The sequence below is a fragment of the Hetaerina americana genome, unplaced genomic scaffold, assembly GCF_022747635.1.
Source record: "Hetaerina americana unplaced genomic scaffold, ioHetAmer1.1.p SCAF_2, whole genome shotgun sequence".
Classification (NCBI taxonomy): Eukaryota; Metazoa; Arthropoda; class Insecta; order Odonata; family Calopterygidae; genus Hetaerina; species Hetaerina americana.
Window position 1 is genome coordinate 36338231 of NW_027286763.1, and position 25511 is coordinate 36363741.

A 25511-nucleotide genomic window follows, 5' to 3' on the forward strand; every position below is an offset into this window, starting at 1 on the left:
CAGGAATAAACCGAAGCAGGTGGAAAAATAAAGCAAAAAGACGAAGTTGAAGTGAATGAGTCTTACACTTGATGGAAAGGGATGGCTTTACTTATATACATTTGGGATGACAAGAAAAACGAATCAACATTGGTAAGCTGGTCCTAGCACATGTGCATGTGTATGTATTGCTCTTATTTGTATAGTTTTATTTTGCCAATGACTATGTATAGAAGAGAAAATGAAAAAAATCCCTATGATAAACTGCCAGGCATTATTGCAATAAAAATATATGCATATATATATATTTATTTATCACTGCTGAAATTCTCCTCTTTCTGATAGTCACAGTGGAAAAAGATACAAAAAAAATAGACTTTCTTATCATGAGAAAAGGAACAAGAAAACAATCCAGCTGCAATGAAATATTTTCATTGATGATCCAATTTATGTTATAAAATTAACATCTTTCAGTGAAACCCTGAAAAACCATTTCATTCTCATTCATCAATTTTAACTCATCAAACTTAAAGAGTCAAGTGAATTTGCCAAAAATAATTTTAAGCATGGTATTAAGTTATTAAAATGACAAATATGAATAGTTCATTTCCATTCAGCTCATCACTAAAAATGTAGTTTGCATCAATGGATGGATGAAAATGATACTCAGCAAAACAAATTTATTTTTTATGAAGACCTACTTGAGTGTGTGAAAACGCTAAGAAAGTGAGCACTGGAAATGAATATTCAGATTAATGAGATAAACCCATGATTCACTACCTTTCATGTGTTACACCATGGAACCATTGGAATTCTAAATGGCTAAATGGCACTGCACAGCCAGTGAAGTGCACCATTAATGTTCTCTCTTATGCACTCTACCTCATATCCATGCACAAATAAAATGCAATACCAAAACGTACCACATAATTAAAATTCACTGTATTAAGGTAATCCTTAGTGTTTCGATATGAGACTAATCAGTGGAAACCTCTTGACTTATTTTACCATCAGATTATCTCACATTAACTGAAACAAATCCAATCCATCCTTACCAAATCATTGATTACACAGTTGCAGCCCACTTCAATGTAACTGCTTCAAAGAGCATACTTTCTCTCTGAGGAAAAGGTACATTCAACCTGGTACTCACTGCTAAACTGAAAATGGGGAAGAAATAAGCATGGGTGTACTACAGGCTCCAGCTCAATAGAAAAAAAGCTTTCTTCGCTTGCTGGATGTCATTGCAATTGGTCCCTACATGCAGGCTGGTCAAAGAAGAGTGTATCCCTCTCTTCTCAAAGAGCAATGAAGCAAAAGAATACATTTGTTCACCCAGGATTCTTGAGTAACCTCTTTTGCCGGAAATCATATACACGTCGGCAGAAAAACACCATGTCTGGGGATACATGACTTGGAGGATGATGGCTTCGCCTTTGCTCCAAGTGCTGCTGATGAATTACATCAGCTTCCATTGGACCCTGAGATGAGGGTGAAGCTTCTGGAACCACTAGGGGTGGAAGGGGCAATGCTTCTTCTATCCTCCTCACTTCTTTGCGATACCTGAGAAACAGATTAGTTCCAATGAATGAAATTTTTGAAACAAGTGATAATGATATTTTTACATGAGTTCTAAACATGTGAAGTTCGAACTATATGCACCTTATATATTTCTGGAAAAGCAAAGCCTGTGGCATTTTAAACAAATCAAAAACTTTTTCTTCCTATTTCAATGGATTTATCATGTTAATCCTCTTAATTAATACTAACGGAGGTTCATTGACTATTGTCCAAATACTATTCAATTTATAATTCTGAACTTCATTAACATAACATCATATCTTCATGGGCATTACACATAACCCCTATTCCTTAAAGAGTATGCTTTAGCTAACACCAGTGTTCATGATACCGATATTGATATTATGATGGAAATAAACTTCATGGTACTGCATGAAAATAAAACATAGTTGATGCATAAAATAGTTACTATAATCGCGATGAGCATATTACACAGCAAATGATTCAACTTTGTTTAGATATGTAAAAGGAATGCTACACTACTTGTCTACATTGTGGGCCTCAGTAACATTATTATTGATTCCTCCAATGCGATTGGTACTAATTAACTGACTTTGGTACTGTTCATTTATAGTACAGTATTCAAAGGAACAATAAAGACAAATTTCAAAACTTTACATTTCCCTTGCCTGATATTTCTGATGAAGTACACTACATTAAGATCCTGATTAAAAAATTTGGGATATTAAGACATAGGTGTTCATCTGGTTCCTCTTAGGCTAGCTCGATAGAGTAACCATTCTAGGCGTGGCTTTCCTTCATTAATTTTCGTTTAACAGGCGATTAGGTTTGGCTAACCTGACTGATTGTTTTACTTGTTGGATTTCAATTCTAAAATATGGGGCCAGCTGGCATGGCAGGAATTTAATTGATCAGTGACCAAGCTGTCTTCCAAAGATTGTTTCATCCCAGGTCTGTTAGTCTATTGTTTAGATAGGTTTTGAATAAACACTCTGTTCACTCCTACCTTTCAGAGCCTGCCCAAAAAGACAAAATCTGACACTCCCAAATTATAAAAAACTGTTCTTCAATTCTGTATACTTTCTAACTCCCTTCTGTTCAACATCCCTACCCTTATCTCCTACACTGCCTGAGAATTCAACATTCCATTGCCAATCAAAATGCTCCACGGCCCTCTTTCCCATATTTTTTTGATTTCTTCAACATTCTCTCCTCCTCCACCACTCCTAGTACTCCTTTACTTGATTTCCTATTTGTCCACTTTACCTCTTCCATCCTTTTCCACACCCACACTTCATAAGCCACCAATCATTGCCTATTATTATGTCTCTACAACCTTGCTTCCTAGTCGTGCAAAACCATGTTTCATAATAAGTTTCTCACCCTAGGGTCCAGGTTTAAATCCTGGAAGTGGCAAAATTTTTCAGTGGCATCCCAATCCCTAATTGGGGTGCCATGTGGAGAGCACTTGAAGTTGAGCAAGCCATTGGTCAGATGGGATGCTGAACCCACTCATGCCATTCATTAATAGCAGGCTAATTTCAACACCAGGTCTCTCTCTACCCTTCCTCCATTCCCTGAACATCCTATCTTTATCAATTACCCATACCTCCCAGAGCCACCTATTCCTGATGGTGCAAATGACCTCGGCTATTGGTTGCCTCTTCTAATAAATAATACTACTTTAATATGTTCAATAGTTCTACCTAATTTACTCTATCAAAAACTTACTTGAAATCTAATAAACAAACAGAGAAATCCTAATTGTGCTCTAAGTTTTTTTTTTCTCTTAATGATCTCATTACTGATATGGCATATGCATACCTCTCCCTTTTCTGAACCAAAATTGATCATTCCCCTTCATAACCATCTGCCCTCTTCTCCATCCCCCTATGGATGTTTCCAAGTACTGTATTTTCCACTCCATATGATGAAAGTTTTTGACTCCAAAGTGTACACTAAACCAGCCTGCATCTTATGGGCCAAGGGCACAGGGGTATGACGTCGTCCTCTTAGTCGCAAGCTGATTTGCTGGGAAAAATACCAACAAGTATTTTTCCCTTTTCTGGTATTGAAAATGGCTGTCTTTAGTACAGATTTTGATAACAGTGTTGCAATCTAGTATTAAGCAATTAAGCCTTAATACTTCCTTGACACTATTACTTTAAAAAATTCCCCCAAATAAATCATAAATATATACAATATAGCACATTAATTCAAATCACAAATGTGATGCTGCCGCAAAACTTATTCATAATGGGCTAATGGAGATGCCACCCCTCAGCTCAAACAATGTACCTATCATGGTACACTCAACTGTAAGTAGTACAATAGTGTCGCTCAAAGTGCAATACATTCCTTTCCATTTAGCATGCACAACTACTTTTACATACAAAATTAAGCTTTGCATAAAAAGTTACAAATGGGATGTGAATAGAGAAGACTCGTACATTTGTTTTAAAACTGTACTGCATTTAAACTTGAGGTCATTAATTACACTTCAGAACATGGAGACTGGGCAGTTAAAAGGCATTTTGGTCCAACAACAGAGAAGATGATATGCGAATGGAGGAAGCAGAAGATTGAGTTAGTGAATGCAGATAGGAGTAAACTCGTAAGAGGAATAAGATTACTGTGTGACAACATTATGTCGCAGAGATTCATAAAAAGATATGTTCAGTTCAAGCATAGCTCACCTACGAAAGCATAAAACTTGAATATAAAAGAAAGGTTATAGGATTCCACAAATACATCACAAATATGAAAATAGGGATGCGTTTTCAGATACAAAAAATAGGGTAAATGGATGAGGTATCCTTTTTTTATTTTTTAATAAGACTTATAAATATCTGGATTAATAACATTTCATAAATTATGGACCTATTAATCCAAAATACATCATACACAGATATACACCACTCAATGGGATGTCAGTAAATATCAATTTACTACAAGGACAACTAAAAATCAACCCATTAATATTAATATAAGATTATTAATGAAAAGGCACAATTTGTTTAAGATATGGACAAATTAAATAAATGCTTATATCTCAAATTAAATAACAACACATCATACAGAGCAAGGTGTAATTTGGTAATGTGCAGCTCAGTAATTTTCAGGACAAATCAAACGTGTTTATTGATAAAATTGGAACATTAATCAAAATGGAAGAAATGTTAATAGGTGCATCATTTAAAGAGCAGTAAGATCTGGTGCTTTTATTTAAAGAGCATTTTCACCATGATACAGACAAAATTTGATTTGAATGAATGGTTGACTCAGAAAATAATGTTATTAATTTATTTTGTAGCCTACCATGTAAAAGTAGATATTGGATGAACACAACTACATTTCTTAGTCTTTCCTAGCAATGCAAAACCTGACACCCCTCATTACAAATACTACAAATCCTTCAATGCCAAAAACAAAACAATCAAATGCATCAAAAAATCATCACATTTTTTTCATGATTGAAATGAAACTGGTGAAGGGTAAATAAATATTATTGATCCAGGTAATGCATATATAAAATGTGAAAAATGTTATTTTTTCGTCCTTATATTATCTGATAACATGCTTCCATATAAAATTTAGGATAAATGTTACTTTTGAAAACAGTCAAACTAACCTGCAATACTCATTGAAAGTAAGCACATAGCACTTGTCCTCTATACATGCCACGCTATTAGTGTCCTTGTGTTTTGAAGCAAAAATTTCATCCTCCATATCCTCCTTCTTCCTTCCTTGGTCAGTGTGCTCAGGTCGGTAGTACCAGAGCAGAGATACCATCATTTCTCCTAGAATATAAATCAGATAAAACAAAAAATGAGCACATTATGTATGCATTTTTACCCTGTAAACTGCTTCAATGCAGAACATAGAATACAAGAGAGGCCAAGTGGGGCAAACAAGTTTTAACCTTAAAATATTACTGACTTCAGTCTTCTCCCCTCACCCAAGGTAACCCTGGATTTGCCCCAGCCAGTCAATAATTTTAGAAGAATTTTTTCCTATGAGACTCGTGATTCCACAATATGTAAGTGTGATTTATCTTTTACGTAACAATTCAATAACCAAAATTATAACAAAAAAGTAAGTCTGTAGTCCAAAGAAGAGAATTAAATGGCAAAAGAAATTTCTTCTTAAGCTAGAGCAAAGAGAAATGAAACACTAAACATAAAATAATAAGAAATAGAAATTAAAATGAAACATTTTCTTCATGCAACAATAGTCCCATATACCAATGTAAAAATGAACATAATTTTAGAACAAAAGTATTCAGAGGACATAATTTTCATACAAAGCATGAATAACTGCCTTAATTAGTGCAATCTCAATACAAAACCTCTCAATTGGAGGATCAAGTAAGGCAAAGTCTGGGAAGAAGAACAAAGATGTGTTGGGGAAAAATACGTTCAGTCACCCAAATATATTGCAAATTGACTGGAGGGGAACTTTCCAAGGTACAATGCATCAAATAAAGAATTTTACCAAAGTATTCATCAATTTCCTGATTTTTCCAAGTCAACAGACATCCTGATTTGAATATGTTCAATATTTTTAATTTCTATCCATACTTGTTTTTCAACTACATACATATCTTTTATCATTTCTTTATGGATTATATACTATCTCCTCCATAATCACTTAAATTTTTAAGTTCTAAAATTTTCATCTTCAAAATCAAAGCTAATTTTTGTAATTATATTATCTTGAGATAATTTACTGAAGCAAGTTTCAGCTGAAAAACATAAATTGAATATTTACCAAAATTCATGACATGATAACCAGTTGTCAAAAACTATTAATATAAAAACACTATTCTCACATATTTACAATGTACATTTAAAATACAGAGGGAATAAAGTTTTTTGAAAAAGCTACGGAGTGCTATGAAACATTTTCTACTAAAAACAGTTAAATATTTATATATCATAAAACAAACCATCATCTGGATTCTCCCATAAAGCAGCTACTTTTGCCACAAAGGGCAGATCAACTTTTCTGGTTCCTGACTTCAGAAGGACACAGTCCCGTGCACATATGAGGTCACCTTCCACATGCCTCATCGATGGGAAACATTTCCTCATTACTGGAGGATCATCACTCTGCAATGGAAGACACATTATATTACAATGTATTTTACAATCACATGAAAACATTTAATATAATAACACAATCTCAAGATGAAAACTCGCTGACAAGTATTAAATTCAACTTTCTTTCCATTAATGATACATTAAAGTAAGCAGAATCTGAAATCTATGGTTTTCAGCTCAACTTGATGGAACTTCACAAAGAAAATTAAATAATAACAACTTAAAAAGTTGTTATTATTGACTTTTTTCAGCACCCCCTCATGATGAGGAGAAAATTCCTTAAGGTGGATTAACAGCACAGCTCATTTAGGATTGTATTTCATCTGCCTTTATTTAGCAAGAATGAAAACTTGGGACTGGTGGACCAAAATTTGTTTAATGTGGAATGTCAGACATCATGTCTATGTTAGTGCAAATTCTGCAATGTAATCCATATTCTTGTACCAGAAAAATTAAGTTTCCTAATGAAAATTATCTATGGCATGGTAAAAAACAATACATAACTGAAAATTAGAATCTTCAAATATAAAATTCATCATTTTATAATAATTTATCACTAGGTAACCTGTCAAAAATTTGTATCGACTAGAGCATTTATAAGGATCATATAAAAAAACATGTATTTATACACATTAAATTTTTTCCTTTACATAAACATAATGTGCATAAAATTGTTAATAGCAATGCTTTTCACAAACTATGGCACCATTTCAAACATCATAATACGTTGGTGTTAAGATAGGGTAATAAAAATGTAAAAATTATCTTTACTGTTTACATTCTTTGAGTTTAGAATGTATAAGGGAAGAGGATTAAATTTTTCCAACGTAACTCAAATGCAGTAACAGTATTCTGCACTTTGGCTGTTACATAGTATTTACACGAATAATTAAACATTAATCATCTCTTGCCTTTCTGAATGAAATTGCCAACTTCCATCTCAAAATGTTTAAATGTTTTAATGATACACGATTTATCAATGGGTTCATATATTATTCAATAAATCACTTTGCCTGATTTTTCCATTCCATTTAACTGCACAAGAAACTATGCCACAAAGAAGAGAGCAATGTCATGGCAAGACATTATGAATGATAAGCAGCAATAAGGTTTCCTAAGGTAAAAATATAAGTATTTTTTACATGAGCCCCTTTTTGACAACATATGCATTTAGTAGGAACATATCTGCTTTCTACTATTATCACTTTTCCTTTGTGTAAGCTTTGACAACATGTCTTTGTTACCTTTGATATTTATTCCTCACCTGAGGTTGTAATATTTTATTAGCATTCTAATTTTAAATAAATTTTGATACTATGTAAAGAATATTAATATTTAGATTATCTTCATTTTTAATTCATGCAAAGCATGCAATTTGCCATTTCAGTTAGCTAGACTTTTATCGTATCAAATCCTACACTCTCATTCCAAAAGAAGCCAAAATAATAGGCTTACATATTTATTTTTTAATTAAAGGGAATAACCGATTCGACAAACTTAAATTATGGTTTTAACATTTTTTATGCATTAATATTTACATTTTAATGAATATATAGTCATCAACATACAATTAATGAAAATATATATTTAATAAATATTATTGTATCCAATGTTTAGTTGTCCAATACACATCCTAATGGTTTAAAAAGTTCATTTATTTTGAATAACTTTGTCATTAACAGTTTTATTAACTAAATGTATTTATTACTACCTTTCATCGCTATACTGAGTTATGATAGGAATACAGAGAAAGTTTGTATGATCAACTAGAAGAAATAATTAGAAACATTCCAGGAAGGAGCACTAAATAATAGTTGGGAATTGAAATTCAGTAATAGGAGATGGCCAGGATGTGAATGAGATTGGAAAGTGTGGTTTAGTAATTAGAACTGATCATGGAGAGAATTCAGTCAAATTCTTCTAAACATGGGCTTCGATAATAACTAACAGCTGATTCAAATATCATCACAGGAATAGGTGCACTTGGAAGATCCCAGGAGAAACAGGCAGATACCACTTACATTTTATCATGGTTCAAAATAGATTTTTAAACAATGTCATCACATCACACAGCTTCCTAGGTTTGCATAAAGATTCAGTACAGCTAGTAGCATGCCAAAAGGGATTCTTCGAGTTTTAACCGGAGTAAAAAGGAAGGAGTACCCAAAAAATTAATAATTTTTTAAAAGAAGATTGGGGAATGAAAACGTCGGTAAAAGGTGCTTTAGTATGTTATAGAGCTTAACAGTAAGATGGAATGAAAAAGGGAAAAGGATAAGAATGAACTGAGAATTAGATGAAAAACTTAAGCAAGAAACTAACGGGGCAAAGGAAATGCTGTGGAAAGATCAGTGGAATGGATTAAAGAAATTTCAGATAGAGGGAAAAGACCATTTGTACCTACCATTTAGATTTAGACAGAAAGCTATTAATAGAGCCAAAAGACAGAGAGGATGGAAAGAATACATGGAAAAGCTTAATTGTAAAGATAGAAGGCCAGCTAGTTCAGTAATGTGAATCAAATGCACTGAGATGAGGATAGCCTGGGTTCAGGAATGCTAGACAGTGAGACAGAAAAACAACTAAGAGCAATTAAGTTGACCGAGGCACTAAGAATAAATGATACCCCACAGAATTACCAAAGAGCTTAGAGAAAAATAGAAAGAAGGGAGTTTTTGAACTGCACACAGTATTTATGAGAAAGGAATACTGCCAAAAAATTTTCCTTTGTCAATTTTGATCTTGATCCCAAAAAAGTATAAAGCAACTCTTGTGTTCCGACTATATGATGACAAGTTCAATTTCACATGCAGCAATGGGAGTTCTTAGAATCTTAAATATGTTAAAAAATAAGGCAAACAACTACCTAAAGGAAGATGAGTTTGAGTTTAGAAGAGGAGATGAAAGTCACATGCCATTACAGTCATGAGAAAATTAATAGAAAGGAACATAGAATATAATCACAATACATTTGTGTTCTGTGGATTTTGAGAAGGCATGATCACAGTACAGCCAAAGTTAAGAGAGATATTGGGGAACATAGGTGTAGGCTGGAGAGATAAGAGGCTTCCTTAAAAGTTGTACAATGATTAAGACTGTAATGATAAGGGTAGCAAAGGGAGAATCGTGATAGGCAATGATTGGCGGGGCAGTTCGACAGGGTTGCCCATTATTGCTGGTACTTTTCAACACATAAACTTAGAAAACGTTTAAGGGTAGCATTGGAAGGTATTAAGCTAGGAATAAGAGTGGATGAAATCATTAACTTAGTTAGGTTTGCACATGATTAATCAATATTCAGTCAAAAAGGCAAGGGATAGCAGTTACTATTGAGTGTTTTACAGGAACAATGCAAGAGTTATGGGATGATGATTAGCCACAAAAAAGATTAGTAAAGAGACTCTCAAGAAGTAGAAAACTTAAATTAAGCATTAAAGTAGGAGGAAATGAACTAGAGCAGGAGAAACAGTTTATGTATATGGGTGGTATTTTAAATAGACATAATAGTGGGGATATTAGGGGAAGAAATCTACAAGCAAAAGAGGCATTCACAAAAGGAAGAGAATTGATGATGGTTCAATGCGTACAGACAGTTAGAAATAATTGGAAAAATCTTAAAATGGAGCATATTGCTTTGTGGATGTGAGACATGGTCTTTGAGGCAAGAGGATGAGTGTAGATGGGAAGGTTTTGAAATGTGAGTGAAGAGAGGAAGTTACTGGGGAAAATCTGAAAAAGGCTTAAAAAGTGGATGGAAAAAATATTGAAAGGTAGTGGTAAAATGAAGGCATTGATAGAAGGGTTGACATTGGCCAAGTAGAGGAAGGTAAAGGGTGTTTTCGACTGAAAGAAGGCAGACAGAAGCTATGGAGAAATGAAGAAAGAAATAATATACATGTACTTTTAAGAATATTGCCATGGATTTACCAAAACCTACCATTAAAATGGTAGAATACTTAAATGAATTGAGAAGAAAAATCTAAAACAATATAACAAATATTAAGTTCATGGACGATATAAGAAATCATGCTGCATATACTAATAACATGGGTCTTGCAGCAATAATGAACAGTAATAGTACTTAAAAGTATTTGCCTGAATATAAGCCCTTAAAACATTTTCTCTTTTTGCATATTTCATGTATTTAAGTGATGAAAATAATTTATTTTAATAATTTATTTGGTTCTTTCATGGAGTCCTAATTTTTAATCTATCACATATTATTTCTGTGATTCAATTACGATATCAGGTTTAGGCCAGAGCATAGGATGTTAACGCTGTTGCAAGGGTTATGCGTCAGCACAATCAAACTCTTGGAAACCACCGCCGCGACCACCGGCTAATCAGTCCGGGGACTGATACCGGGAGAACGTTGTGAGTCAGGAGCGGAGTCACGAGTGATTCCCCCGGCCCTGCCGTGCGTCACAAGAGAGACTACCCTTTGTACCCTGAGCTCCGATAAAAGGGTGACCATCCTCGGCAGACGGGTGGCCCGCCAGTGTGATCCTGATCGCCCATAACCTCGGACCAGCCGTGCTCCGCTCGGAATTCGGTCCACGCCCGCTCCCTATCCCCGCTTCCCCGGACCAGCCTCTCTACGTAAGGGTTCGGTCCCTTCCTCACCGATACCTCCAGACCAGCTCGCTCGAGTTACCGGTCTACATCCCATCCCCCGGCCGGTTCCTTCCGACGACTCGACGCCGACGACGCCTCTGGTCACCCTTCAGCCCGGTCAATCCTCTTGTCCTCCTGTAAGTACCTACCCAAGTCTTCCCTTCACTTCCTACTCTCTCGCGGCATTGTCTCATGAGCTGTGTACCGCCATACTGTCAAACCTTCTGTTACGCACATAAAAATACCCGTACCGAAGACCGCTCTTGTTATTTAATTAATACCCTCAACCCTTGTTGTCGCGGATTCGGAGCGCTGCGACAACGCTTTAGTTGGGATTTTCGACAACATAAAAACAGATTTGATAGATATAAATGGCAGAAGAAATAAAGAAATTCGACAAAGCAGCATGCACGCCAAATGATTGTTTATAGCCTTGGGAATTTTTACATGTTAACTATTCCACAAAATCTCTAATCAATCCTTCATTGAATCAGTCAAACCTAAAAATAACCTAATGAATAACTGATAGTAGCACTATTCCACAGGATAAAATTTATTTTACGACCAGGTTTCGATGTATTACATAATCTAAGGGACCTGAAGATTATGTAATGCATCAAAACCCAGTCGTAAAATAAATTTTATCCAGTGAAATAGTGCTACTATCAGTTATTCATTATGTTTGATTTTTACCACATCACGCCTGCAACTATTCAATTTATAGAACTAACTAATCCAGCGATGAACACCTAGCCCTAAAAACCTACACTCAAACCCCAACATTGCTGTCACCACTGCTGATAAAGGAGCCTTGGTAGACTCTTTAAACACCGAAGACTATATTTCCAAGGTCATCTCAACGATATGTCCACTTACACAACTCTCACCAACAACCCAACTTCCACTTTCCAAACAGGAATTCAATCTTTCCTCCTCGAATTTGGACCAGATGAAGGCCTCACCTCCCAAGACATATCCATACTCTCACCCCCAAATCCTAGAACACCCTAGTTTTATCTCTTCCCAAAAATACACAAACCCAAAATCCCCTATTGCCCAACAGTCTCCACTTTCAACTTTCCCACCATAAGAATTTCTGTATAATTTGACCAACAAATACACACTCTTGTACTCTCCTTGCCCTACTTCATAAAACTCGCTCCACAGTTAAAATTCCGCCAATATTCCCCTAACCACCATCAATCTGACTTCCCTCTGTATCTCTACTTCCCATGATGATGGCTTATTCTCCCTCCAACATTACTTCGCTCCATGTCCCTCACCCCGGTGTCCTTTGACTGAATTCTCCTAAACCTAATTACTTTTGTCCTCACGAAAAATGTATTTTCTCTCCAAAGTAGTTTGCACCAACAAACCAAAGGCACAGCAATGGGAATGAGGATGGCACCATCATACGCCAATGGACCACCTTGAAAATACCTTCCTTTTGCGACAACCTCTCCAACCACTTGTTTAGGTCCACAACATAGACGACATTTTCATCCTCAGGACACATGGGTTGGAGTCCCTTAACAATATCTAATTGGCCCTAAATTCTTCTTGCAAAGTTAAATTCCTTCATTCCATTTCAGACCCCACCATCACCTTTCTTGACACAACTCTTTCACTTCACAACCACAAATTCAGTACTCCAGTACATGTAAAACCTGTTAACCATCAGCAATACCTATATTTTACTAGCTTCTACCAACCCATGCCAAATGCTCAAGAAAAGGCTTTTGATAAAATGAATTGGGAAAAACTACTCAGTACATTCTCACTACTCAACACTCAGGAGGCTTATCCACAATCTATACAAGTCTCAAACTGCTCTGGTGTAAGTAGGGGAACGGGAAGTCTGGATGGGCAGTGTTAGGAAGATGTGTAAAGCAGGGTGGTCCATTATCATAAAATCAGTTTTATTTGCTGATGACTAAGCCTAGCTTGTTAGTCAGCCAAGGGGTTGCAGGAATTTCTGAGTGAAATTCAATGCGATAGATATGGGATGAGAATCACTGTAAATAAAACAAAGGTTATGTGGTTTTCCAGAAAGAGAAAGGCTAAGCTTAACATTAAAATAGGAGGATAAAAACTAGAGCAATGGAACAGTTTATGTATCTCGGAAGTGCTTTGGACCAAAATAGTTAAAGTAGTAGGGCTGTAAGGAGAAGAATTGCCTTAGGCAAAGAGAATTTTACAAGAGGGAGGAATTTGATGACATGGACGTTGAGTAAGGATATTAAGAAAAATCTCATCAAAACTTTGAAATGGAGTATAGTTATGTAAGGCGCAGAAACATCGTCACTGAAGAAGGATGATAGACGTAAAATGGAAGGGTTTGAAATGTGGGTGTCAAGAAGGTGAAGTGGAGAGAAAGGAAAACAAACAAGAGGTGCTAGGTGTGGTGGGGAAGGGAATTGCACGACTTAAAAAGCATGATTGGGAGAGATATTGGCATTAAAAATATGATACATTTTGCATCTTTGTGGCAAGCTACTACAGAAACTCATTATGTTAAAGGAAGTTTACAGAAGTGATTGCTTATCATGCACATGTCCTTTTGAGTGTTTTAAAATGTTGGAGGAGGAATGTGAAAAGATCAAAGACGATCCACACCCTGGATGACCCCAAGCGTCAAATATGGATTACAACATCCAGAAATTTGACAAATTTAAGAGAGAAAATTGTTATCTAAGTGTCTCAGCTATTGCTGTAATCTTGCCAAATTCTCATAAGATTTTGCATGAATCATGCATGAAGTATGTGCAAAAATTGAACCAAAACTTCTCACTCCAGGGCAAATGGAATCAAGAATGAACATTTGTGCTTATACCTTTTAAACAACATTGATAATAAACCAGAATTGTTAGACAGAGTGATGAATAGTGATTTTTAACTAATGATCCTGAAATAAAGTACCAATCGATGCATTGGTCGAGCCCAAACTCATCATGGCAAAAAAAGCAAAGAATGAGCGAATCAAAATTCCAAGTCATGATGATTATTTTTTGTGACAAGTGCGGGATTGTCTACATTCACTGGGTCCCCAAAGGACAGACAGTCAATCAACATTATTCTTTTGGGATTCTGGCTGCTCTTTGTGATTGAGTGAGGAAACAAAACCAGATTCATGGAAGAGAAATTCCTGGATGCTTCACCAAAACAATGTTTCAGCCCATTCCGCCTTGTCTGAGAGGACATTCTTTGCGAAATATAGCATGGCATCACCGTGTGTTACCACCCAATGTGCTTGGCTGACCTGGCCCTTAGTGACTTTTTCTATTTCTTAAGATCAAACCACAGCTTAAGGGGAACTTTATTTTACAGCGGTGACAGCATAAGAGATGGAGGTTCTCAACAGGCTGACTGAAGTGGATTTCCAGAACTGCTTTGAATAATGGAAAATTCATTCATTGTAGGGATCGACATGAAGAGTAAATTGAAGGTAATCAACTTCCTATTGTAATGTTAAGAATAGGCATATAGAAGGCATAGTCATAGATCAGAATAGGCATAGGCATGGTAGAAGTAAAGTCAAGTAAAAAGTATGCACAATTAAGGAAGAGTTCATTAGTGTTTGGTGTCGGTTTGAGATATGTTAAACCAGGCTTGGAAATGTAATGTTGTTCAGTTTGTGCACCTCCAAAACCTAACTTAACTGGTGAACTACAAAAAAAAAAAAAAGATTGAAATCACTGCCACCGCTATTTGATGAAATCAACACTTTTGAAGACAAGATGCAACACCCTATATTTCCTGAGAAATATCTTTGCTCTAAGAATAGCATAATATAAACAATTTTTTTAACCAAATCACAAGAGGGTATGTGGTCCATGATGGAATTACAGCTTCTTTGATTGTATGAATTTGAAGTGTAATACTTGTCAAATTTTCTTCGTTGACCATCTGAAACTCAAAAAAACCTACGCTAAGCAATGCACAAGCATTTATCTGTAGGTCTAGGTCCAGTCATGCGTGTTGCCCACACTGCAGGATAAGGAATTATCGGAAAACTTCGTAAATCACATGGGATGATTACACATTTAAGCTCTCACAATAGTTTGCCCCTCCTAAGTTTTCATTTTACTGAGAAATACCTTGGTCTACACTGATGAAATCAACAAAGAGAAAATTATACAGGTTTCTTAATTTTCATAAAGACCTTTCAATCACAAAAAAATTGATAATGTCATTGAAACTGCTTTCGACTTAGCCCATTTGCCTTGGTATCAATGACTGGTTCATGATTTCTCATAATCACACACCTGAAATATCTAAAATGAATTTTAAATTCACAGTAATCGATCATACCTTCAGAAAAATGTTTGATTAATCAATTTGGCACTTGATACCAAGTGATTTCTTCAAAATGACGTTTGCATATTTGAAAGTTTTTATATCAACCCAATATCACAACAAAAGTTTTACTAACTATCACTGAAATTGGCATAGAGTATTAGAAGAATGAAAATGTAGAATGGCACGTATTAAAAATAAAAAAGGCAAAAATGTATTAATAAATAAACTTACCGTTAAAAAAATTCTTGACACATAAGGATCTCCTTCCCAAGTCCATCCATTTGACCACTTGGGCATCAAAACTTTTTTGGGGAACTTATTGAGTTGCATTGTTGATGTTAAGGCATCAGTTGAATCAATTGTAGGGAGAGCAACTAACTGATCAGCAAGCTTGGCAGGCTTATTTGTTCCCTTGCTTGCTTTTGAGTGGGCCACAACACCAGATTTCTTCGACTTTTTACAAACTGATACAGGAGGAGGTGGAGGCATGGAACCACTGGACACTGACTCATTGGTATTAACTAAAGAGGTACGAGAATCTAACGAGGCAGGTGCAAGGCTAACCTCAGGCAAAGGCTGCTCATCTGCCCCTAAGGTCCTACCTGGGTCACTTTCTAAGTTTGCAATCACCATTGAAGAGGGTAGAGGAGGTGACTCTCTCAGGCTCCTGAGCATACTCACTTTCCTGACTCCCTTTCTGGCATTTCTCTGTGAACCTATCACAGAAGTGTTCCTCCTGACCGCATGAGTTGGTGAGCTGTACCTGCCTTTACCCAAGACACCATTTGTCCTGCTGGAAGGCTGAGGCAGGTTGATGGTCGAAGATGACTCATCATACAACAAACTAGCTTCACACTTATTTGCCTTTACCTTTTTCACTTCACCACCACAGTTACCACTTCGTCTTCTCACTGGTGGCTTTTTTGCCTTGCAAGACTGCAGGGGAGGAGGGGGAAGCATCTCTTGGTGAACCATCAGAACATCCTGGACGGCACGGTCATTGGCACCATTCACTCTAGCACTGTTCGATCCACAGCTCTGCTGCTGCACTTCCATTTCTGTTGCTGCACTTCCTCCTTGAGGTTGGCATTCCATTGAAATGGCTTTTGGAGCCTGTGGAGGAGAGGACTGAGGGAGGCTGTCTGCACAAAGACTCGCACATTGGGGTTGCTGAAGATTTGAACTGCAGTCACTCACAATGGACGGTTCTGTTGCCTTGAGGTTGTTGTCCAGCAAGAAATGATCACTAAGCTCACGTTCTTTCCCATGCTGATATTTAAACCCATTCTTGGTCTTCTTTGAATGCAAGATATTTGAACAGTTGTCCATTGCCCTCACTTCACTAGTCAACACCTTGTTTGAAGGCACTCGTTTCACATCCAAATTAGAGTGTATCATATTGTCAACCATTGGACTTAACAGGTCTTCCTTCAATTTCTTGGTTGGTCCTGTATTTTCCATATGGTCATGATTAGAGAGCCTTCTTTTATTAGGAGAATTGTAGTTAGTAATGTGCTCCTGTTGATGGAAATGAATGGTTTGATCATTCACAATATCTACAACCTTCTCCTCCTTAAAAGCCTCATCTTCTGATTTCACTTCTCCCTTCACCTCACTCTCACTAACCTCCATGAGAAGGTTGCATGGATCTAAAAGTTTACCTCCTTGTCTTATAGAAAGAGAATCGGAGAAAATTAGCGAACTGCAGTATCCCTTCTTGTAGGGGCTTATGATTGCCTTGCCCACATCATTCAATGTGGACTCTTTCATAGATTGCTTCCCTGGCTTCATGAGGGAAAGAACATCTTCCTTCTCAGAGAACTCATCAAACTGCTCCTTCACACAGTCTCCTCCCATCTCAACTTTATGAATGTCTCCTACCGCCCAAGCCTCAAAATGTTTCTTTGACTCGAGCATACACTGCTCATCCTCGCCCGTCACAACATGGTCTTCCACACACGCCTGCTGTGGTGGCTGCTGAATTATCTCAGTCATGGTGACATCACTATCCGTTGCAGACTGCTTCTCCCTCGGATCCCCGTTCTCATTTACCGACGGCACCAGATGCTCTAGAACAGGGTCCGGGTGCGTCGTGCCGTCGAATGTCTCGTCCGCTATGGCGGACACCGCGGCAGCGACGGCCGAAGCCGCTGAGGACACAGAGGAAGTCACGGAGGCGTCGTTGGCGGTGACAGTTGTGGACGCGGGGCGCGGGGGTGACGGGGGGCCGGCGCAAGAGGCGAGCGGGGGCATCCCTCCGGCGCTTCCCCTCGCGGGACTCGGAGGGTGCCGCAGCAATTTGCCGGCCGTGTTCCCGGGGTGCGGCTCAAGCAGCAGGAAGGCCACGGGTGCCGGTGGGGAGGGCTGTAGCTGCTGCTGCGAGGGGACTGCGGCGGCCGGGGCGCCGGGTGCGGCTGTAAGGGGGGCGTTATTGGGAGGCGCGGCAGACGCGGGGGCTGGTGGCGGTGAGAAGCTGAGTCCGTTGCTACTACCACCGTTATTGTTGCCTTCTGTGGATGCTGGTCCTGGGCCCTTACTCTCACCAGTAAGAGGCCCAGTATGGACGTTTTTTGGACACGATTGCATCGGGCAGGGGCAAGGCTGGTACGTTGCATCTGCAATAAAGGCAGGACGATGGTGCATCAGTGGGGTATGGGGCGACATCACTGGCGCCCAAATCTATTAAGGAGCCAAAGACAATCAAAAAGATTAACTTGATGGGATGTATTTTTGATTACAAAAACAGAATTTAAACAGATTGCAGGTAGTTGAGAGAAACCGAAGGCTCTTATGGCGCCCATTTAATTCATAAACTATACAAATTTCAATCCCGATTTATGGCATTTTGTGGCGATACATAGATGATGGAAGAAAGGTTCTGGGGGGCTAAACCATTGGTTTAATTATTTGTTGGCTAATTTTAAACCAACACATAGTTTACACTGATTTTTCATTAAAACTTATATTAACTAATCGAATAACATCTAAATTATAAGTAATAAGTAAAAATCATCAGCAAATTAACATCTAACCTATTAGAAAATACTTCGTCCAATTTGCTAAGATTATTAGGCTTCAAATTATCATGATATGTATCCAATATCTATACAAAATTTCCCTATAACGCCAAAAATCAGGAGAAATGACAGATGGCTGGACGTTGAGAAGTCAATTTAACCCATAACCCTCCATAAGTAACAAATTCGAAAATTAAACAGACGTTCTTTCGACAGTTATCGTGTTACATAGATAGTTACAAATATGAAACAGCCCCAAGAATTCTTAGCCGCGAGCCAAACTGATTAAAAGCAGACGTTATAATTGACTCGTCAAATATACGCTAAAGATTTGGCCTTACCGTCTTTTTCTTCTAGGCATATTAATTTTAATTTTTGCCGGATTGAGAGATATGCATCAACTCCACTTATAGAAAAGGCATTAAAGAGATTTCCACTTACCAGGAGCTACTAATTTGCTACAGCCATTTGCTTACTGGCATTTTATGGGCTAAATAACAACTGATATCGGATGAATTAAAAAATTAGTTTTAAACTTAATTGCAGCATTTTAAAAATTAATCAGACATGAAATTTTAAAACTACAAGCTCTTGTTCACAACATATTTTTCCACTGTTCTTTATTTTTGTTCTAACTAGTAGTACGAACATAAAGAACAGTAGAAAAATAAATTGTATTCTTCATTTAATGAACATGAACTTCCACTAATTTGCGCCTGAAACAACTGCATACACCTTAGGACTGATTTCCGAAAAGCCCATGAATGTTCCCATTTTCCACTAGAACTACTCAAAACTTCTCCGTAAGTAATTTACCGCCCCAGAGCCCCTTTTACGGCCTTTGAGGGAAACCGCAGACTAGTATTCATTACATAATTAATGATTTAAAATTAAAAGAGCCTTTCACGCATTGAGTATTCTCCAATGGTAAGTTTCATGGAAAAAATTCATCTGTTGTCTAATATTTAGAAATACATATTTTTTCTTTTCTATGTATATTTTAGCGTTTTGAAGAAAACTTGCTTCTTTTTCAACGTCTACAGCAAGGAAACACAAGCAGCGACGATATCTCCGCATCGGCGGAATCGAGGTGAACTTGAAGGGTTTCACACTTAATAATATTCCACTACGATCGACTATCGGCCATATTGATTATCGAACACATTCCAGAGAACTTTCTAGAGCGCTATATGCCAGTGATAAAAAACATTAATTTTTTAAAGTACGATGACACCGCACGAACGGCAAATTTGTTTATTTTCATTAATTAAAAGGATCATACAATATATTCCAATGTTTCAGGCTTCACTTCGTGGAAGTAATTGATATCCATTATTGAAATAGAAAGAAAGACTCGTACTTTTCCACAGATTTAATCTGTGGAAAAGATTTTCACATTTTCAATCATATCAACCAACCGAGTCTAATTTAGAATTAAACTTAAAATTACTACTTAAAACAGATGATATAGTAGCAGCAGTTAATGATTTAAAGAATAAAAGCCTAAATGCAAGATTTAAAAAAATATTTAGTTTTCAACCGCAAATGTACTTCGTTTGGCACAAAAATAATTGAATAAACTTATGAAGATATAAAATAATGCTCCCCTTTTCCATAACCCATTTCTGAGTGAGGGAATTAAAAATTTCCTCATACATCTTTGCTTTAAAACAGATCTCAGATTATAAGTGAGGCTTCTTCCTAACAGGTGCATACTACGACCGATAAATAGCGTACAGAAATTACCTAAAATGAAGCACACACAAATTTCCATTCAAAGAAACAAACCTATGCAGGCGAGACTCGTACCCGGTGGTGTATGCGAATAGCACGTGGGCGGTCCGGGGCTGTAGCCAGGGTAGTACTGGTAAGGCTCCTGGGGTGGTGGGGGCGCCTGCGGGTACCCGCTTCCAGCGCTGGAATCCCCCGGCGACGCGAAAGACGAGGGTCCGGGGAGGGGAAGGGCCCCCGCCGCCGCGGCCGCCGCGGCGGCAGCGGCGGCTGCAGCGGCCGCGGCGCCCGGGTACACCTCCGGGTAGTAGGGGACGGGCGGAGGGGCCGTGGGGGGCGGCGGGTACCTCCGGTACGGCGATGGGGCGAACTTGTGGCCGCTCGGGGACGGCAGGTAGTGGTGCGCGGCTGCGGCTGCCACGGCGGCGGCGGCCGCTGCTGCGGCTGCCGAGGAGGACGAGGGTGGGGCGGTTGGCGGTGCGGAGGAGGGCGAGGGGGAGTACGTGGGACTATAGCAGAGCTCCTGGTGGGCGGGGGCGTACTGATGGGTCACGAGGGTGGTGTGGCCGGCCGAGGAGTGGTGGTGGTGGTGCGGGGAGTAGTACTGGTGATGGGCGTGGTGGTGGTAGGGTGGTGGGTAGAGGTGGGGTGAGTGGTGGGACGGCGGGGCCTGCTGCTGGGAGGGAGGGTACCGGTGGAAGGGGGAAGAGGTCACGTGGCCAGAGGAGGAGGATGAGGAAGCGGAGGAGGCGGAGGAGTGTGGTGGAGGGCGGAGGGGGGCGGAAGAGGGAGTTGGGGGCAGTGGCGACAAGCCCACCTCGGAGCACGACGCGTCATCGTCGGCGGAGGGTGAGCGTGGCGGCGGGGGACCCGTTGCGAGGGATCCGGGCGGCCCCTGGGGGCCTTGGGGCCCTGACGGGGGAACGGGGCGAGGAGACTCGAGCGGCTGCACGTCCACCGCACTGCTGAGCACCAGAGCGGCGGGTGCTTTGGTACTTCGACAAAGCTCCGAGCCCGTGTGAATGAGTGGCCCGGCTGGCTGGTAGTATCCTGTGGAAGAAAAAAAGACGCTCTGTGAAAAATTCTCGGTAAATACTTAAGTCTACAGATTTTACGGTCGTCACATGGCCCACGAGGCTGTTTTTGCCAATTAGACTAAAGTACTCAGTTACGTAAAGAATGGCGGAGAGAAAAAGAGAGACGGTACCCTTAACTTCCAAAGATTAATGCTGAAGGGTGGGGTGTCCCATTGAGTGTAATAAACCGTTCGGTGTCACATCCTATGCAGAGAATGGTGATAATGGCGGTTTTCTAAAAAAATATAGTGAAAACCAGAACGTCACTCTCGAGTACGGAGCGTTTAGGGATTTGGAAGAAAAAAGTGGAGGAACGAAATTTTTTTGTAAGAAATAAGTATGTAAGCCACTGTTTTCGCTGTTACTCGGCGGAATTTCTCCATTGTATAGATAATAGAAACACATTCCGCGCTTAATGTTTATTGCCAACCATGGTTTCGCCAATGCGCGGAATCCATCAGCAGGTGATGCCACACATTGGTGAAACCATGGTTGGTAATAAGTAGTCATTGCGGAATTGCCGTATTTATATAATCTATATTAGAAATAAGCATTTTTTGTTTCAATAAATCAATAAATTTTTAAATATTTAGATATTTTAGTACCCTACAAAACAACGCTAGCGTGTGTGGCAGGGGGTGAATGTACACCAGACTGATTTCGACCCGAATATAACCCTACAGCGGTCGGACAATGTTATTCTGATTCCTTATAGTTCGTGGAAAAAATGACATCTTAAATCCATCTGTTCTAAACTTAAATCTTCTTGGAAAATATGATGTATCTGAGGTAAATCAAGCTATTTTATTGCGAAAAATAATTCAAACGATATTAATTTATCTTATCTAATCTTCACCTGGAGATGGTTTTTTTAACTTACAAATTATCACCTCCAAGAATAAACGGATAGAGTTAATGGGGACAAGACTAATAGGTTGAAGTACGAAGTACTCGTACAAAGAGTATGGCTGTTAGAAGAGAACAGTAACCGATACCAGCTGATTCATGCAGGATATTAGAGGCACTTGGAAGTAGTTTTCTTCATATACGACCACAGGCATCCGTCATTCGGCAATCTCGCACTCAAATCTCTTTCTCTTATATCATGGAAACACAAGGCCTTTATATTTCTTCCATTGAGGCCGACGTCAGGAATCCCTAGATGTACAGGTGATGTATACAAGATGTATTGACGACTTTTGCAGGCTTATCCTCCAAATTAATCGATATCTAGTACTCTGTTATCTCTTAAGTGATACGGGAGGAGTTGCAAGATGAGCACCTTCGACAAACAATAAGATTTAATGGTACCAAATAACTTTGGATGTTTGATTTAAAAGTGTATAACTTTCACTCGCGAGTCAATCAACGGAAACACCGCTACTAAGAAGTTCTGATGGAATTACCGTCCTGGTCCATGCCAACTAAATAATTAGGATTGGGTAAGGACCCAACTTATAAGGGTTATAACCATGCCATCAAGGTTATGCGAGTGTCTGTTTGCAAAGTGTGGGAGGGGAACTTTGGGAACTGGAAAGACATCAAAATTCATAGCAAGCTTGCACTCTGGTAAGGGCGCCTGAGGAATCGTTAGCAAAGCGGCAGAAGTCTACCGCCGCTTCTGATTAGAGGTTGGGATTGCACGAGACTGCTACAGAGGGCGCCAAAAATCTTTATTTGGTCCTGGCTAATCAACCGAAGGAATAATTTAGGGATTTGTTTGGCATATATTGTGGACAATCCCAAAACATTCGTTGGCGTTAACCGAAAATCTAAATGCTCACTCAATTAGTCCATTACATGGTACATTTTAGGCGAAGTCAGCGTTCTCGATAGTTTTATATGCTTAAAATATCGGAGAAGGACAGATAAATACCGGAATAACAATGTATAAATGTACGTTGTCTAAATCGGAGGCCATAACAGAATTTTGAAAATTTTATTATTTACTTTGGGGCGTTCTTCATCCTCATCCCAAGTCAATAATTCAATTCCATTGACCAAATCGATCGTTGCTACATTTATAACATATGGCAGCAGTAGTTCAAAATACTAATAACCATACACATGTCATCAAAGGTATTATTCCAACTAAGTTATGAGAAAGAATACTTGTATAAGGAACTAAGACTTTTCGAAACGCAAATAACACGTGACTTGACTTGAGACACTGGGGGAGATCCCAAATTATATTGGCAAATTTGACATTTCCGGAAATGTAATAAAATAGTCCACTTTATCCAATTGACTTTTGAGGGATTAAGTGGAAGAAGAAAAACAGAATTATTTTAGTCTCAATCTAGTCCTATTAAAAAAATATATAATTCCATGAACTCCGTTTTCAACCCGAAGGCCGGTTTGATAGGTGAAGGTTGAGTCCACGCAATAATAAGGCCTATACGACGTGTGGGATTCACACATCCAGGTAGGTGAGCCAATTCCTCCTTTCCCTATGTCATCTGTGGTTTCCCAGAAATATCTGGTACTAAAAAAATTACACAGTTTGGGTGGAGCAGAGGGTAACTAGAGGGGTACCCGTGAACCCGGGCCCTCAGGTCATTCGTTCAATGCTTTACCCTATTGAATAACACGCCCCACATTTACGTCATAATGATCACTAAAAACCATGATTGAGCACCCGAACAACTGCAGTCGAAAATCTTTATCGTCATCAGCCTTTCCTTTTACGAACAAGTCACACACAAAAATACATAATGAAGGCTTTTGTGTCTTGGCATTTTTGTCACGTTTAATTTATGCCAACGAAACCACTAAAATGGTCAATGAAGGTAAAAGACAACAGAGAAGAGAGAAAATACTGAGAAAATAAGTATCGCCTTTTATTGGACCATTTTCCCCTTATTTAGGCTGTACAGTGTAAAAAAGGAGAAAAGAAACGACCTCACTCATTCTTTTCCTTTAATTTGAATTGATTGAAGACTAAATTAAAATGTGATATTCTTCATTTTCAGTCATCGACCCACGAAATTTTAGAGTATTTCTGGCATCGTTCCAATGGGCATCCACGGTTAGAATCATCATGTAAAGTCAATGATGCCAATAAATGAGAAAAACAAAAACAAAATTATGGAAAAGATTTTCTCCTACGTTAAAATTAATTCGTGAGAAATATCTGCGACATTTCAATATTATGACCAAGTGAATTCCAGCAGATATTTCATTTTCTCATTTCTATGGGTCAATGAATATGTTTTAAAACTTAAACGATTCAGCATGAATAACTAGTAAATATATCATCCACGTAATAGGTGTAGTGGGGAGTGTGGAGGGGGGTATTTCCACTACATATTATGCATGAAAATTTCGCTGTTAACGCTCTTGGAGCATAGAGGTATTCACGATGAATCAGCTCACTTGAAGTGACACTCCAGTCATCCAGGCGAGGGATGAAAAATGAGGTTTCTTTCGTTCTGCTTGAGCAAGAGCATCCCGATATTGCATTTGAAGGTATTTAAGAACTCCCGGTGGAACACCTTACAAGTGAAATAGATGGTGCTTCGAGGCACGTAAGTACGAAAACGGTTTGAAGGCAGGGAGAGAACTTTTGGTCGAATATAGCAAAAAATGACAATGCTGCTTCACATTGGTATGAACCGCATAGTGTAACTTGGTTTCGCGAAAATAAAGACACGCCAGAGTATGGACCCGCAAATAATTACACCATTTGGTCTTCCTTCGGAAAATAGTGAAATATTGTGGAATAAAATAAGTCTGAGCGTTCGAAGGTTTAAGTAGGGTCCATTCGACTTCATAAACATGCGCGGGTGGCATGGACTCGGCGATGTTTCATTTCGATAAAAAGATTGGCCATTCGAGGCACGAAGGACCACCCTTCTTTAACGTCTTTCATTCATGGACGGGTCAATGCCCAAGCGCGTAAATGACCACGAGACGACATGAATGCTGATGGGCAACACTTCCACGGCCGGGAGCCGAACGCGAGTCGTGGTAGAGAAAAGGCCAGCATGCCCGCCACCCTGCTTACCTGGACCATTCAGACGCTGACTGACAACAACCTCCATGTATAAAGCAACCCTGCAAACGAACAGGCGCGCGAAATGGGATGGACATGGATCATCGGAGATAAACGGACGGATATAGTACACTTATGTACTGAAGGGGAGAGAAAG

At 38.7% G+C, this 25511-nt stretch overlaps 1 protein-coding gene across 1 annotated transcript in view; it reads right to left on the reverse strand.

Moving 5' to 3' along the window:
* Window positions 1-272: 272 nt before the first annotated feature.
* The window catches only part of Hers (Histone gene-specific Epigenetic Repressor in late S phase), a 495187-nt gene continuing 469948 nt past the window's right edge, over window positions 273-25511 (reverse strand). Inside the window, exons 5-9 of the mRNA XM_071585495.1 lie at window positions 20342-21334; window positions 15768-18151; window positions 6470-6632; window positions 5153-5321; window positions 273-1542 (exon numbers count right to left, since the gene is read on the reverse strand). Coding sequence (XP_071441596.1) covers window positions 1311-1542; window positions 5153-5321; window positions 6470-6632; window positions 15768-18151; window positions 20342-21334 — 3941 coding nt within the window. The 3' untranslated portion in view covers window positions 273-1310. The remainder of the gene's footprint in view (window positions 1543-5152; window positions 5322-6469; window positions 6633-15767; window positions 18152-20341; window positions 21335-25511) is intronic.